Source organism: Pan paniscus, chromosome 20 (genome assembly GCF_029289425.2).
Source record: "Pan paniscus chromosome 20, NHGRI_mPanPan1-v2.0_pri, whole genome shotgun sequence".
NCBI classification, from domain to species: Eukaryota; Metazoa; Chordata; class Mammalia; order Primates; family Hominidae; genus Pan; species Pan paniscus.
This window is the reverse complement of record NC_073269.2, coordinates 57208699-57225726: the sequence shown is the minus strand read 5'-3', so window position 1 is coordinate 57225726 and position 17028 is coordinate 57208699. Positions and strand designations below refer to the sequence as shown.

Below are 17028 nucleotides of genomic sequence, written 5' to 3'. Positions count from 1 at the left end.
TTATCAAACTCTTCCACATCTTTCACCTGAAAAAAATAATCACACTTCTAAAATCACCTTTACATCTCCTTCTGGAACCACTTTAGTGGTGTGTTAGATTTCCTAATGCACAGGCTATGGCGCCCATCGTGTGGAAGCTGGGGTTGAAGCGTGAAGGATTTCTGATCTCCATACAGCTGTTTACAGGTCAGAGGCTTGGAACCAAGACCCAGGATCCAGAGGCTTCAGCTGCTCAGGGCGGTTGCCCCCAGGCCCTGAGACTGGCTCAATCCTTCTGTGTCAGTTGCAGTCATGAAGTCCTAATCCTCTCCTCTGAGCCTGGTTTTTTTCCATGTATAAAATGGATCAATAGTGGAACCAATCACATGAGTTGTTCTGGGAATTCAGCAAATGTGGGGACAGGCACAGAGCTTAGAACAGTGCCTGGCACACAGTAGGCCCCATGTGTTGGCTTTTACTCCAATGATTTTATTACGAGGTAAAGGGCTACCATGGGGCTGGCCCCTAGTAGGTCCCTGATCATGGCAGGTGCTCTTATTATGGTTATTGTTGTTGGCACAGCTGCCTTGCCTGGGGCAGGTCTAGGGGTCAGCTCAGGGTGCACAGTGGGGAACCTCTTGGCTCGAGGAGGACCTCATGAGGTGGTACCCAGGACCCCAAAGGGTCAGAAACACAGCCCCAGGCCTCCTTCCCTGTCTCTGCAGATGGGCCTGACTATCTGCTGCTGAGGGGCAATCCTGATGCCTTCAGTGGCATCATGACGGCTGAGATCGGCTCCCAGGTGGAAATGGAGTGTGTCTCCTATTCTTTCCCAGATCTCAAGTACTGCTGGATCCACAACAGCTCCTTCCTAAACTTCTCATATGCAAAGTTGTATCTCTTGAGTCTTTCCTGGTAGCAGATGGGCACTTACCAATGCACTGTGGAGAACCCCGTGACACAGCTGATCACGTACATGGACGTCAGGATCCAGGCCCCCCGTGAGTGCAGCAGCTCCCATCCAGGCTCATGCTCTGCACATCTCCCTGCCTCCATGCCCTGCTAGGCAGTGCCCACCCTCAGTAGTGCCACCTCCACCCTGCCATGACATGCTCACAACCTCTGGGTGAAATCTTCCAGTCCTCTCAGGTCTGGGTCCAAAGCTGCCTCCTCTATGAATCTTCTGGAGTCCTCAGATCAGAGTCAGGGTGAGTCGCAGGGGGATAAGGGGGATAAGAGTGGTGGACATTAGCTGTGCACTTACCATGTGCCCACCACCATTCTAACCTGCTTGACCCTCACTGTCTCTCTATGGAGAAAGTGAATGTGATTAGCCTCACCTCCACTTTACAGGTGAGAAAACTAAGCCCCATGGAGTTTGAGTATTTTATTCAAGGCTTCAGTGCTAACCCACAGAAGAGGTGGGATTCAAGCCCGGGCAGGCCGAACCCACAGCCTGTGGCCTCAACTGTTCCCCTCAGCTCCCTCCAAGATGAGGAATTAGAAAGATGCAGGGATGGGACGGGATTTTGTCATAGCTCCATGACCATGACAAATCTCTACTCCCCACAAATTTCACCAAGCTCTTGGCTTGATTCTTGGGCCTCTAATAACAAAAGATAAACAAGCTTCTCTCCCTGCCCCCAGGGGTAATAATAACTAACCTAATTTCCAGAGTTGATGGCACGTCTTATGGCATGACATAACAGTGTGAAATAAATTATTATTATTAACTCCATCATTGTTGTTACTTACCCCTGGTAATTGCGCCAACAGTGTCAACTCCTTCCTCAGCTTCACCCGGCCTCTTTCCCCCACACAATGGCGTCTGCCTCCTGTGCCCTTGGAAATCTTTAAAAGTATGAGGATGTTGAGGACTCTCGGTGGAGAGGTGAAGACCACAGACCATCTCCTCTACCTCCTAGGGTCCCACATGGGGAGGGCTTGGGCTTGGACTTGGCGGGAAGTTGGGCCCCTTCACCTCTCTACCCAGGACTCTCCCGTGTTTCTTATGGACCTGAGATGTGACTTCTTCCCTGATTTCTCCCCATAGGGCAAATCAGGCTGCATGTCCTCAGACCCGAGGACAAGACCAGAGGGGCAGGCAGGTGAGGAGAAGGTGATGGAGAAGGGCTGGGGTCTCCGTAGGGCCTGTGAGGCTGAAAAGGGTCCAGGGTCTCTCTGGAGGGGACCAGCAAGAGAGGGACCCAGCCCAGTCACACCAAGGTCCGAAGATGGGGGCTCCTGGGGGAGGTCTGCAGTCCCAACCAGGGCCCTGGGGATGAAATCATGGGCAGCATGGCCACTGGAAGCTCTATCTGCTGATCAGAGCTATGCAGGCTGGGGCAGGCCATGCGCAGAGCTGGGCTGTAATTTCAGGCGCCTCCTTTCTCAGCTCCTGTGTGTCCAGGTTCTCGGATTCCTTCACCAGAGGCCATGGAGTCAACAGAGATGCTGCAAACTTATGGCTAAGGGGTGCCCAGTCAGTGGTTGCTTCACTCAGTGCTGGGTGCCAGGTGAGAGAAGAGACCTCAGAATCAGGCAGGGATTAAATTCCAGTCCTGCCCTGAGTACCTGAGCGACCTGAATGCAGCCCCCGTGAGGCTCCCGCACCTCGATGCACCATGGAACGATCAAGTCAGCATGATTAGCACATCCATCAGCTCAAATTTTTATCTTTTTTTTTTTTTTTTTTGGTGACAACATTTAAACTCCTCTCTTTTAGCTATTTTGAATTATTCAATACATTACTCTGTCATTGGAAACAACACAGATGAACTTAGAGGATGTTACGTTGAGTGAAATAAGCCAGGCACAGAGAGACAAACATGTTACAATCTCACTATATTCGGAATCTAAAGTAGTCATCCTTAGAGAAGTAGAGAGGAGAATGGTGGGTACCAGAGGCCAGGGCGGGGAGTGTGGACCGATTGGATGGGGAAAGGGAGAGTTTGGTCATCAGGCATGCATTTTCAGTTAGACAAGAGGAATAAGTTCTGATGTCTTGTTGCACAGCATTGAGGGCTGCTAATTCTACTGGAATCAGCCTCGGACTCCTTTGCTGGAGGGGTCGTGAACCCTCAAACAAGCCCGAGCCTCTGCATTTTCTTACTTGGGGATCTAGATCTCTGAGTACTCATTGTTGGTGGCCTCTTGTCCTGATAGGTCCTGAGGCTCCCCCTTATGAAAGCTGAGGGGTGCATACTGGACCTCTCTTTCCTCCCCTGAGGAGGGGGCAGCCAGGCCATGGTGTCGGGGGTTATCATATGCCCAGGACTCAGTCAGGGTACCCTGAATGGAGAGAGAGAAGAGAGTCAGAGCAGAGCAGTGGAAATAGGATAAGGCAGGGAGAGTCACAAGTTGTTTGATCGGTTGGTTGGTTCGGATATATTGCTCTGTATAGAATTAAACTTCATGAGTTCCTGCCTCTATCCCACGTTCATTTTATAGAAATCTCCTTCATTTATACTTTCCTGCAATATTTAACGCTTATTGAGCACCTTGTTTGGTGTTTATTAATCTTATTAACTTCCCGCAACAACTCCATGAAGAAAGTAGCGTACCCAAACCCCCTGTTATGCCGGGACCCAATCCAGTCCCTTCCTTCTGACCCCAAAGCCTGGAGTCCTGCTGGGGCCCTCTGTGTGTGAGGCCCTGATCCGGTTGCTGGATGGACTGTGGTGGACACAGTAGGTGTTGGCCCTGACCTCCTGAAACTCACTTTTTAATTGAGGGAATTTGGCAAAAATGACTGTCAAACAAACGAATATCTATGTGTGAATTATAAGATGGGCAGGAAGAGGCTAAGTGAGAGAGAATTACAGGGCCTTGATTTGGATGGGGCATCTGCTCTTAGGAAGCTCACAGTTTGGTGGTATGGGGAGGACAAGTCAGTCAAAGAAATTATATCCTCTGATAAGAAGTATAACTGCTCCCCAAAATGTCCATACCCTAATCCCCTGAAACCTGTGAATCTGTTGTGTTACATTGCTAAAGGGACTTTACAGATGGAGCTAAGTTAAGGATATTGACATGGGGAGGTTATCCTGGATTATTTGGGTGGGCCCAGTGGAATCACAGGAGTCCTTACAAGTGAAAGGAGAAGGGCATAGAGAGATTGGAAGATGCCAGGCTACTTGCCTTGCAAACAGAGGAAGGGACTTGAGCCAAGGAATGCAGGTGCCTCTAGAAGCCAGAAAGGGTGAGAAATTGCATCCTCCCCTGGAGCCTCCAGAAGGAACCAGCCCTGCCTGCCAATGCCTTGATTTTGGCCCAGTGACACCCATTTTGGGGTCGTGACCTTCAGAACTTTAATCCATGTGTGTTGTTGGAAGCCAGGAAATGCATGGTAATTTGTCACAGCAGCCACAGGAAACTAATACAGACTCACACAGCAGAGAGTGACAGAGGCTGCCTGGGAGGGTCCTCCTTCATCGCAGCCCTTCCCTGCTGCTCCCCTGTGCAGAAGATGCTCCATGGAACTGTCAGTGATTTTGCTTGCCAGATTCTCTCTTGATTACTCAAATTAATATTCACACACATACCAAGTCTAAGCACTGCTACTATCAAGGTCACTGTGACTACCACTTAAGTGGCTGAGTCTAAATGTCCACCTTGCAGTCTTCTCCTTCCTGGACTTTTCAGCAGCAGAGGACCCAGCTGCTCACCTTCCCTACACAGAAGGCCTTCTTGACTCAACTATAGGACATCATGCTTTTCTGGGTCCACCTCACCTTCTTGGCAACCTCTTTGCCAATTGCTTCAGGTCTCCCTGACCTTAAATATCAGAGCAGCCCCGGGTTCTTTTCTTCTTTACCTTTGCCTTGTGATCTTATCTACTGTGTTGGCTTCATGCCATCAATAGGCTAATGACTCCCAAATCTATACCCCCAGCCCACTCCTCTCTCCTGACTATAGTCTTTGATCCAGTGGTATAATTCAAACCCCCGCATTCTTGTCCAAAGACACACAAAACTCAACCTATTCAATCTGAACTCCTCCTTTTCTTTCCCAAATCCATTTCTTCTGCAATCTTCTCAGCCTCAATGACTGGCACCTCCATTCTTCCCACTGCTCAGGGCAAAAATCTGGAAGTAATTCTTGCTCCCTTTCTGTGGCTCACATTCTAATTCCAATTCATTAACAAATCCCAGTAGGTTCCACTGCAGAATTCATCTGGGAGACAGTCATGTCTACCACTGCTGCTATCTTGGTTCCAGCCAACACCACCTTCTGCCTGGGATGTTCACCAGCCTCCTGTCTACCTCCTATGCTCTCTCCTTCCCCTGCCACACACACGGTCTCTTCTGCACACAGTGGCCAGAGGAATCCCATGAAAATGAAAGTTGATCATGTTCTTCTGGTCTACAGCTATACCACCCTGAACGCACCCAATCTCGTCTGATCATGTCCTTCTGCTCAAAACTCTCCAAATGCTCACAGTAGCCTGTGCAGTCAGACACAATTCACACATAGGCTCAACTCCTCCAAAGTCATTTCCTGCTCTCGGTCCTGCCTCCCTCTGTCTAATCACACAGATGTCCCATGGCTCCTCTCCTCTCCTCTTCCTGTGCCTGAGCCTTGCTTTGCTCCTCCCTCTGCCTGGAAGACTCTTCAATCACACAATAAATGTCAGATCTGAGCCTCCTTCTGTTCCTACTGAAACTATTCCCAAATACGGAGGAAGATTGACTCTTCCCTAACTCATTCTATGAGGCCAGTATCATCCTGATACCAAAATCTGGCGAAGACACAACAAAAGAAGAAAACTTCGGGCCAATATCCTTGATGAACATTGATGCAAAAATCCTCAACAAAATACTTGCAAACTGAATCCATCAGCACATCAAAAGGTTAATCCAATATGATCAAGTCGGCTTCATGTTGGTTCAACATACCCAAATCAATAAATGTGATTCACCACACAAACAGAACTAAAGACAAAAACACATGATTATCTCAATAGATGCAGAAAAGGCTTTTGATAAAATTCAGCATCGCTTCATGTTAAAAACTCTCAGTAAACTAGGTATTAAAGGAACATATCTCAAAATAATAAGAGCTATCTATGGCGAATGCAGAGCCAACATCATATTGAATATGGAAAAGCTGAAAGCATTCCCCTTGAAAGCCAGCACAAGACAAGGATGCCCTCTCTCACCACTCCTATTTAACGTAGTATTGGAAATTCTGGCCAGAGCAATCAGGCAAGAGAAAGAAATAAAGAGCATCCAAATAGGAAGAGAGGAATTTAAACTATCCCTCTTTGCAGATGCATGATTCTATATCTAGAAAACCTCGTAGTCCCAGCCCAAAAGCTTCTTAAATGATAAATAACTTCAGCAAAGTTTCAGGATACAAAATCAATATAGAAAAATCACTAGTATTTCTATACATCAGGAACTACCAAGCCAAGAGTCACATTAGGAACACAATCCCATTCACAATTGCCACAAAAAGAATAAAATTTTTAGAAATACAGCTAACCAGGGAGGTGAAAGAACTCTACAATGAGAATTACAAAACACTGCTCAAAGAAATCAAAGGTGACACAAATGGAAAAACATACTATGCTCATGGATAAGAAGAATCAAAATCATTAAAATGGCCATACTGCCCAAAGAAATTTATACATTCAATGCTATTTCTATCAAACTACCAATGAGATTCTTCACAGAACTAGAAAAAACAATTTTAAAATTCATATGAAACCAAAAAAGTGCCCAAATAGCCAAGGCAATCCTAAGCAAAAAGAAAAGCTGGAGGCATCACGTTACCCAAATGTAAACTATATTACAAGTCTACAGTAACCAAAACAGCATGGTAGTGGTACAGAAACAGACACATAGACCAATGGAACAGAATAGAGAGCCCAGAAATAAAGCCACACACCTACAACAATTTGATCTTCAACAAAGCTGACAAAAACAAGCCATGGGGAAAGGACTCCTGATTCAATAAATGGTGCTGGGATAACTGTCTAGCCACATGCAGAAGATTGAGTGGGACTGCTTCCTTATACCACATATAAAAATCAACTCGAGATGGGTTAAAAACTTAAATGTAAAACCCAAAACTATAAAAACTCTGGAAGACAATGTAGGCAATACCGTTCTGGATAAACAGGCAAAGATTTCATGACAAAGATGCCAAAGCAATCACAACAAAAGCAAAAATTGACAAATGGGATCTAATTAAACTTAAGAGCTCCTGCACAGCAAAATAAACCATCAACAGAGTAAACAACCGGAATGGGAGAAAATACTTGCAAACTATGCATTAGGCAAAGGTCTAATATCCAGCATCTATAAGGAACTTAAACAAATTTACAAGAGAAAAACAACCCCATTAAAAAGTGAGCAAAGGACATGAACAGACATTTTTGGCCAACAGACATATGAGAAAAAGCTCATTATCACTGATCACTAGAGAAACGCAAATCAGAACCACAATGAAATACCATCTCACACCAGTCAGAATGGCTACTTTTAAAAAGTAAAAAAAATCACAGAGGCTGGCAAGGCTGCAGAGAAAAGGGAACACTTATACTGTCGACAGGAGTGTAAATTAGTTCAACCACTGTGGAAAGCAGTATGGTAATTTCCTGAAGAGCTAAAAGCAGAACTATCATTTGACATAGCAATCACATTACTGGTTTTATACTCAGAGTAATAAAAATCATTCTACCATAAAGACACATACAAGCAAATGTTCATTGTAGTACTATTCACAATAGCAAATATATGAAATTAACCTAAATGCCCATCCATGACAGAATGGATAAAGAAAATATGGTAGATATATACCATGGAATACTGTGCAGCCATAAAAAAGAATGAGATTATGTCTTTTGTGGGAACATGGATGGAGCTGGAGGCCATTATCCTTAGCAAACGAACACAGGAACAGAAAACCAAATACTGCATGTTCTCACTTATCAGTGAGAGCTAAATGATGAGAACTCATGAACACAAAGAAGAGAACAACAGACACTGGGGCCCACTTGAAGGTGGAGGGTGGGAGGAGAGAGAGGAACAGAAAAAAATAACTATGGGGTACTAGGCTTAGTACCTGGGTGACAAAATAATCTGTACCACAAACCCCTCTGACCAGAGTTTATGTATGTAACAAACCTGCACATGTACCCCCAAACCTAAAATAAGAGTTTTTTATAAAACTATCACAATTACTGAGATTTTTGGCACCTTCTTAAATTTTGCATGCTGGGCCAGGACCTCACTCATCTCACACTAATTCCAGCCCTACTAGAGAGGTAGATGTTTAAGAGACGAGAATGTGCAGGGCTGCAGTTATGAAGTTTGGGCTTTTTCTCTAGGTTAGGGCTTGTCAAACTAGAGCCCTTGGGACAAATTCTACCCACAGCTTGTTTTTATAAATAAAGTTTTATTGGCACACAGCCAGCTAATCATTTACACATGGTCTACGGCTGATTTCCTGCTACATCAGTAGAGTTGAGCTGCAATGAGACTGTGTAGGCCAGAAAGCCAAAAATATTTCCTATCTGGCCTTTCCAGATAGTATTTTCTGGCTTCTGCTCTAGACAGTGTTGGGGGTGGGAACAGCTGTCCAGATGTAAAGAAACTGATCAGTGATGGCTTCTGAATGATTCCTCCCATCAGGGCAGGGGACACAAGAGGCAGGGAGGTGAGGAAGTCCAAGACAGAGATCCTCAGGCCTCAGCATTGAGAGGGTTTAGGATTGGTGGGGGTGGGAGCAATGCTAGCCATTCTTAGGGAGGAAAAATGGACAAGATTTGGTGAATGTGGAGCTATAGAGAAGAAAGGGAGGACAGAGAGGAGATAACTCCTCCTCCATGCCTGGCCCGAGAGAAAGTAGGTAGGAGGGACTGTCATGCAGTCAGCAAGATGGGGAATCCTGCAGGAGAAGCTGGATGGTGGGAAGGAGGAGGAGATGAGGAGATAATTTTGGCCATGATAAGCAGAGAAATCCTGGAGGCCATCCTGTGGGAGATGTCCAAGCTGGATGCTGGGTGTGGAGACGCCCATATCACTCACCTGAGAGGCTGAGCCCCTGATGGTGTTTGCATCCTCCATGCCTGTATCTCCCACGTCCGCTGCTGGCCTTGCCGATTTCTTCCTGCAGGACCTCACTCTGAGTGAAGAGACCAGAGAGCCTTTCAGTGTGGTCAGATCGGGGTGCAGTGGGCAGACCAACCCCTGCCCTGTATTTCCTGTTGGGGCGCTGGAGGGGTAACTGAGGTGGGAGGAGGGTGGTCCAGTCCCAGAGACCCCAGTGTTGAAAACAGAGGCTCCTGCCTCCTGGGTGGTGGGGCCCAAGGTTCACCACAGATGTGGAGCCCCACAGACAAGGGCGCTCTTGAAATTCTTGCCACGCACCCGTGAGCTCATTCTTGCCCCAAGCTCTTGACCCATGCAGTCCCTTCCAGCTCTGGCTTCAGGGATCCTGCTCCCAGTCCGCCCTCCCCCAGGACTCGCCCTCCCTCCCTAGGGTCAGTGCTCACACAATGAAGATGACACAGAAGGAGAGGAAGACCAGGGCTGTGGCTCCAGCTCCCCCGACCGCCCCCAGCAACACTCCTGATACAGGCCTCATTTTGCCTGAGGATGGATTGGAATTGTTTTGGTGATCCAACTCCAAGAACTGGGTCTCTTCTCCTCCCACTTCCTATAAGGCCCCCCACTTGGGTACCCTAATCCCCCTTCCCAGAAACAAAGGGCAAGAATGGGAGGGAGGAGGAAGGGACAACTCCTGAGGTCACTGAGGCATGAGAGTGGTAAGCACAGCCTGCCTGTATTTGAAATTTTGATTTGTATTCACTGTCAAATTATTTTGCAATAATTTTTAGTTTTTAATAAAGATAATCACATCCAATATTATTTCACTTGCTTGCTGAGTTGTTTTATTTTTTGTTTTTTAGTCGTGTGCCCAGAAGTGAGTGCCTTGCTTGTGTCACCCTAGTCCAGGCACTGGAAAGCAAGGCACTTGTCTCCCCAAACACACCTGTCCAGGTCCCAGCTCCTCCCCTCCAAGACCCACTCCTCCCCTCTTCCGGCCTTACACACCTTTCCTGGCAGGAAGAGGACAGCAGTGCCCTGGGTTGCAGGGAAGTTCCAGGCCTCACAGCTGAGCACAGACCAGAGCTGAGCTCCCCCTTGAAGCTCAGGGGCAGTGGGTGGCCCATGAGGGTGGGGCAGGTGTGTTCTCCTCCTCCAGCCCCTCCCTTACCCACCTGTGTACTCGTGTTGCAGGGAGAGGTTCAGGGAAACGTGCTGGGAACCCAGAGAGTTCTGAGCTCGACAGGTGAATTCCCCTTCATCCCCCAGGTGCACTTGCAGCTCCAGTACCAGAGGGTTTGAGGGCTGTGAGGGGTACAGGGTCAGACTCCTCCAGGTCCAGCTCAGCCTGGCAGGGGGATTGCTGTCAACAGCACAGACCAAGCGCAGAGACTGGCCCTCTAGGACTGAAAGAGATGAGCTGTTCCCCAGAGCTGTGGATGCTGTAGAGAAAAAGTTGGAGGTTCAAAGAGACAAAGTGATTGAAACAGGGAGGAAGGATACAGAATGAGACTGGGGAATGGAACAGAGAGTGATGTAGGCTGGTGCAGGGACATACTTATGTTCACTGCTCACTGTTGGGAATGTAAACTTGCCCACCTTTATTTGAGGACAACTTCACCATATCTTTCAAAATCAGAAAGAACATATGACACTGGTAAAATGTGCTTTTAGGAATTTATCCTATACACTTAGATATTCCTTGTGGGAGTAGATACAACATTATTCATTGCAGTGTTCATGCCGTAGGATAAAATTAGTGCCATGATCTTCCATTAGGAGATGCCACAAAATCAGAGACTATTCAGACAGTGGAATCACACACATCCCTAGAAGAGGGTGCAAACAGTCTCACTACTGACATCAAACCACCTCTGAGATCTTCCAGGTGCACAAACCAAGGCTCAGGACAGCCTGGACAGACCCTGGTTGATTCTGGGGACACATTTTACTGTGAATTTAAAATTTTTGCCCACGTGATTATAGCATGTATCCAAAAGAACGTAGCTCAAAACTATTGGGTAAAATAAAAAGACGAGTTAGGTGGCATATTCAGGAGATGGAAGATAAGAGGCCCAAAGCCTGCTCCTGCTATGTGTATTTCCCCCTGTCCTGGCTGCAGGGCTGAGGAGGGTGTGTGTGCAGGAGTCTGAGGGGAGTGGGGGGAAGAGGACAGGTGCTCAGGTGGCCACAGAGGCTAAGGATGGGGAGGAGGCCTGGGTTCAACTACAAGGGAGTCTCATATCACCAGGGTGAGTCCAGGATGAGGAGGGACCTGGCCCTGCCCTGAGCTGAAGGCCCTGCTCCCCCAGCCCCAGGGAGGGGGCTCCATCCTACCTGTGCCTTCTCCTTGGAAGACAGTCACAGTCAAGTTCTGAGGAGGGTCTGGGACAGAAAGACATGGAGACCCGCATCACTGTGAGGGCTGGGGACACTGGCCCTGTCTCCCCAGGAGCTGCATAAATGGGGAAGGCGGAGCCAGTGTCCTCCTGATCCCACAACCAGCCCAGATTCTGGGACCCAGCACCCAGTGTCGAGCCCTGACCCCATCCTCTGCCCTCAGGGACGTCCCCCCCTCATCAGGGACCAGGGCGTCCTGGCTCAGCACTCACAGGACACATTGAGTTGGATGGTCCTGTTCGTGGTCACGCCGGCCCCAGGCAAGGTCACCTGACAGGTGAGGCTGGTGCCGTGGTGCTGGGGCTGTGGGATGAGGGTGAGCACTGAGGAGCGGGTGGTGGAGGGGTGCAGGGGGGACACAGAGGTCCCCATCCAGGAGATCATAGGGGGCGTCCCCTGCTCACAGGCCCAGGGCACAGAGCAGGTCAGATTCTGGAAGCAGCCAGACTCCAGGGTACCGGGGATGAGGATGTTGGGCCTGTGGGTCAAGGCTGGTGAAGAGAGGGGGACTCAGGATCAGGACAGAGGATCCATGGTACAGCCCTGGGGGGAAGCTCAGGCTCTGGTTCAGCTTCTGCCCTGAGCCCAACTCGCTTCACCCTCAGCCCTCTCCCAGGGCAGGGGCCCCATCCCAGCCTTTCGCTGCCACACCCATGACCTTTCCCTGTGGTGTCTCCTGGAGCCCGTGCCTTATCTGTCACATTCACAGAGAGCTGCTTTGTTTTGTAATTCCATCTTATCTGTCCTCTCTCCACCTGGAAGTAGTAGTTCCCCAAATCCCCCTTCCTGGCATCTCTGATGCTCAGGGAGCAGTTGTTGGTCTTCAGGTCCCCAAGGAGGTGGAATCGGCCCCGTGTCTCCTGCACTTTTCCATTTGGGATGTTTGTGGCCACTGGATTATTCCATTGTATATTGATCCCTTTCTTAAACCAGCATCCATGGACAGGGCTAGAGTCAGTTCAGTTGTAATAGGGTTAAAGGACACTGCAGGGCACAGAGACGCACTAGCCCTCCTGCACCGTCACCAACTCCAGCACCTCCAGCCTGTATCTTGACAGTGGGGCCTGGGACGCTGTGGGGAAATGAGGCTCAGCCCAGCCCCGACTGTCCCTCTCTTCGTTTGCCCACAAGAGAGGCAGCAGCATCTCTGAGACAGAGGGTTCCTGGGCTCCTTGTGTGAGCAGAGAAGCGGGAGGGAGAGGAGGGGCAGGGTTGTGGGACCCACAGGGGGCTGGAGAGGAGCTGGAGACCTCAACCCAGCACGAAAGAGAAACTACAAACCCACACGCTATAGGAACGGGTTCCCTCTGCACAGAGTGAAGGAAACCCTGAAGCTCAGAGACCCTAGAGACCCACCCAGGGAGGAGCAGAGACCGTGTCCCACCTCCTACCTCCGGGCTTCCCTGGAGCACCAGGGCCTGCACCCGACACGTAGGTCCTGCCCTCCCGGCCTCTGGACCATCGTGGAGGTCCCTCCTGTCTTTTGAGCATCTAAATGTGGATCTCCGAGGACCTCAGGGCATGAGAGATGGAGGGGCCGTGTGCTGAGTCTCCCTGTCCAGGCTCAGGTGCCTCTGCTGCCCTTGGTTTGCGCCAGGAAGTGCTTCCTCCCTGGCCTGGCCTGAGAGAGTCACGGGGTTGTGTAGACCTAAGGCTCTCAACTGGGGAGGACTTAACCCCCCAGGACGTTTGACAATGTGTGGAGATAATTGTTATTGTCTCACTGCATGGGTGGGGTGGGCGCTTCTGGCATCTGGTGGGGAGAGGCCTGGGATGCTGCTAAACCCCGGCCATGCCTAGGACAGGCCCCAAAACAAGGAGTCATAAGGCCCCACATGCCACAATGCCAGCGTCAGAGCAGGATGAGGATGTCAGGCCTGTGGGTCAGGGCTGGTGAGGGGAGGGGCTTGCAGGATCAGGAGGGGCATCCAAGGTGCGGTCCTGGGGAAGCTCAGGCTCTGGTCCAGCTCCTCTCCTGAGTCCATCACCCCCGGCCCCCTCCCAGGACATGTGTCCCATCTCAGCCGTGCCCTAAAGCCCTCATCACATTTGCCTTTGGCCTCTCTTGGAGCCCGTGCCTTACCTGTCACATTCACAGAGAGCTGGTCATATTTATAATTCCATTTTATATTTCCTTTCTCCATACGAAAGAAGTATCTCCCCGCATCACTCATTCTGGCATCTCTGATGCTCAGGGTGCAGTTTTTGGTCTGTGGGTCCCCAAGGAGGTGGAATCGGTCCCGAGTTTCCTCCCGCACTGCCCGAGCTGGGTTGTTTGTGGCCACTGGAGCCTTCCAGCTTATATCATTCTCTGCCCGGAACCAGTAGCCATGAACTGGGTCAGAGTCAGTCTGGCTGTCCACTGGGTAGGAGAAGGAGCAGCGCACATGGACACACATGCCCTCTTGCACGGTCACGGAACTCTGCATCGTCAGCGAGTAATCCTTCCGGTTACTCTTCTGTCCTTCCACCCTCTCCCTCCCCCAGAGCAGGGGCAGCAGCAGCAGCAGCAGCAGCATATCTGGGGTTGGAGGTGCCAGGGCCGCGAGGGAACGTCTGTTCCTCAGGGTTCTTCTCTCAGGAACTGCGGGCTCAAGACTTAGAAGAGGCCCTACAGGAAGTCGGTGGTGAGGTCAAAACAGTGACCTCCTTAGAAGAGGAACTTCACACACAGACACTGTCAGGGCTGGGTCAGCCCTGGGAGATCCGCCGTCCACCACCCGACATTCATTCCTGGGTCCCTGAGGCCAGAGCGGGAGACAGACTCACCCAGATTCCCACCCCACGCAGGGCCCACCCCACCTCCTGCCTCCCTCTCAATGCCTTTCCCTTTAGGTGATATTTTCTGCAGGGTGAAAATAACTCCCATCTGCCCAGACCCCTGAGTCACAGGCTGTGGATGTCTGTGTAGCTCAGAAGTGGGTCTCGGGGCCATGAGAGACAGGGGTGCAGGTGGGGTGAACAGGCAGCTTCTCATCCCTCCCTCAGCAGCCACGAGGTGGGCACCCCCTTTCTGCACAATGAGGTCAACACAGCAGAGCCGGACACTGTCCCCAAGGAGTCACTGTGTGGTGGGGAGACACTGAGTCTCCTGACGTTTGAGCTCCCCATGACAGGAGCTTCAGTGGGGGGCACAGGCAGGGTGGGGTCACTCTCCCCTAGGTCGGGGGTTCAGTCTCAAGAGGACCGAGCAGACGGACATGGGGCTGTGAAGGTGAGGATTCCACCTGTTGATACACGCCAAGGACACGGAGGGGAGCCCAGCCTGCAGGAGGCCGGGGAAGCTGAGGCTGTGATTGTTGTATTGTGGGGCTTGGAAGACAGGAAAGTCATAAGGGAAAGGATCAATATGAAAACAGCAGACACTTCTCCCATCCTCACAGCTCTCTGAGCACAAGGACATTTTCCTTCACCACTGCTATCTCATGAGGCCTGGTTACTGCAGAGTGTGAGGGGTCTGCTGGCCCTGGGGCTTTGCTCCTGCAGGAACTGCTCCTAGGGGTTCAGGTGAACAGGAGACGTGGAGCAAAGACACCAGCCCCGGGGCGTCCACCCTCAGTGATGGGCGCAATTTTCTGAGAGAAGAAACACGCACCTGACTTCAACGGAAGATTATTTTAAACTGTGTGACTGGGCTGGGAGGAAGTGGGAAAAATCCTGCAAGCTGCAGCCCCCTTAGATCCAGGCCAGCTTTTCTTGAAACAGTTTTTTTTTGGGGGGGGGGAGAAATACAAGACATGTACATAAAAGTGTCCCCTAAAAACCAACTCAGTGATTCACACAAAATAAGCACCCTTCAAGAACTAGAACACAAAAGAATTGTCAAGTCTGTCCCTTGAAATGAAGAAAGAGATTTTATTAATTCATTCGCCCTTACATTCCCCTTTCCTATTGGCCATGCCCCCGCTCCCTCCTGAAGGAGCCCCTAGCCTCACTTTAATGATAATAGTCTTCCTGCTGTTCTATGTAGTTTTATCATCGGCACATGCTGCCTTGAAAATTCTAACTTCACGTAGGTTTTCCTGAAGATGTTGTATACATAGAAAATCCCAGTCTGTTTTCTTCCATACAACTGCATTGATCTGCTCAGCCCACACTGTCCCCTAATTGTCCATAACCTAGAGATCATTTGGCTGTGACGATTGAGAGAGGAAGATGCTGGGTTTGGGCGTCCGAAGCCACTCCCCGCCCTCACCTCCAATCCCTGCATTTGCAGCTAGTATCTCATCCTGCAGACCAATCTGCCTCCTGGGCGCCTCCTCCTTGCCCAGCCACTCTCTCCCCATAAGGATATTTGCAGCATCTCAGTGGGCAGAAGTGTTACCGGATGGTGCCATGCAGTTCCAGCCTCTTGGTGTCTTAAACAAAGAATTGGATGAGACACACACAGACAGCAAAGCAAGAAGCAGCAGTTTATTAAGCACAGTATCACACTCTTGGAGAGGGAGAGCGAACTGATCTCTATGAGGTGAGATCAGCATTACTTTGGGTCTTTTTATGTTTGTTTGTTTGTTTGTTTTTCTTCGCTTCCCAAGGCTGCTAAGTCTCTAGCCAGTGTCTGCCTTTTTTCGGGGGGAAGGGGTGGTGGTGAGGTGGGGACGAAGTCACCCAAGCTTGAGTGCAGTGGCACAATCTTGGCTCACTGCAACCTCAACCTTTTGGGTTGAAGCGATTCTTCTGCCTCTGCCTCCCTGGTAGCTGGGACTACAGGTGCCCGCCACCATGCCTGGCTAATTTTTGTATTTTTAGTAGAGATGGGGTTTCACCAGGTTGGCCAGGCTGGTCCTGAATTCCTGACCTCAAGTGATCCGCCCACCTTGGCCTCCCAAAGTGCTGGGATTACAGGCGTGAGCCACCGCGCCTGGCCAGTGCCTGCCTTTTTGATGGTTAAGTATGTTGCTTAGTTACTTTGACCCATCCCATAATTTTAAGTACATGGATAATATGCAGTCCATATGCATGAACTTTAATGAGCTGATTATCATACAGGGTCATGTTAAGGATACTTTTTCTCTCTTATGCACATGCATAGCTCTGAAGAACTGCCCCTTACTGGTTTGGTCCAGATCCTGCTGGCCACGGGGGTCCTTGCTCACTTCTCTATCTTACTTTTTGTTTTGGCTGCTCAACTTCTGCCTCTTGCTTCTTGCTCACCCGTCCCCTCACCTTGCTTCTGCTCTCTGCTTTTACTTATTCTGCCCTTTATCCAACTTTTAATTCTCTTTGCTATGCTCCTGCCTCATTGGTCTATGCTCCTCCTGCCTCAGAAGGGCTAGACCATGGCCCATCTCTTTCCCACAGTCCCCAGTTTGCAATTAAAATCAGAAAAAAAATGGGAAGGAGAGACTTAAGGAAGCCACAGAATCTGTAGAAAGGAGGAACTTGTGAACCACGTATGACCCAGGGGAGCTGACAAGCCCTCTACTCCCACTTCCACAGTTCGGAGAGGAAGACATCAAGGTCCACAGTGACAAGTGCTATGGTCTGAATATGTCACCTCAAAATTCATTTGTTGAAATTTGAATCCCCATGTGATAGTATTAGAAGGTATAATGTTTTGGGAGGCGATTAGGCTATGAGGACTCTGGGATTA

General features: G+C 49.7%; 1 protein-coding gene across 4 annotated transcripts; it reads right to left on the bottom strand.

Moving 5' to 3' along the window:
• Window positions 1–2806: 2806 nt before the first annotated feature.
• On the bottom strand, window positions 2807–14005 carry LOC103785252 (sialic acid-binding Ig-like lectin 7). Of its 4 annotated transcripts, XM_008966195.5 has the most exons (7): window positions 13519–14005; window positions 11648–11926; window positions 11373–11420; window positions 10211–10477; window positions 9482–9578; window positions 9015–9111; window positions 2807–3270 (listed from the first exon to the last, which is right to left on the bottom strand). In XM_008966195.5, the coding sequence occupies exons 1-7, from the start codon at window positions 13952–13954 to the stop codon at window positions 3100–3102; spliced, it is 1395 nt and encodes a 464-aa protein (XP_008964443.4). In that variant the 5' UTR covers window positions 13955–14005; the 3' UTR covers window positions 2807–3099. The 4 variants fall into 4 exon arrangements, 3 of the variants coding, with proteins under 3 accessions (XP_008964443.4, XP_034800928.1, XP_063456620.1); XM_034945037.3 differs by lacking the exon at window positions 11648–11926; XR_004667813.3 differs by lacking the exon at window positions 9482–9578 and having other exon boundaries at window positions 3235–3270.
• Window positions 14006–17028: the final 3023 nt, after the last annotated feature.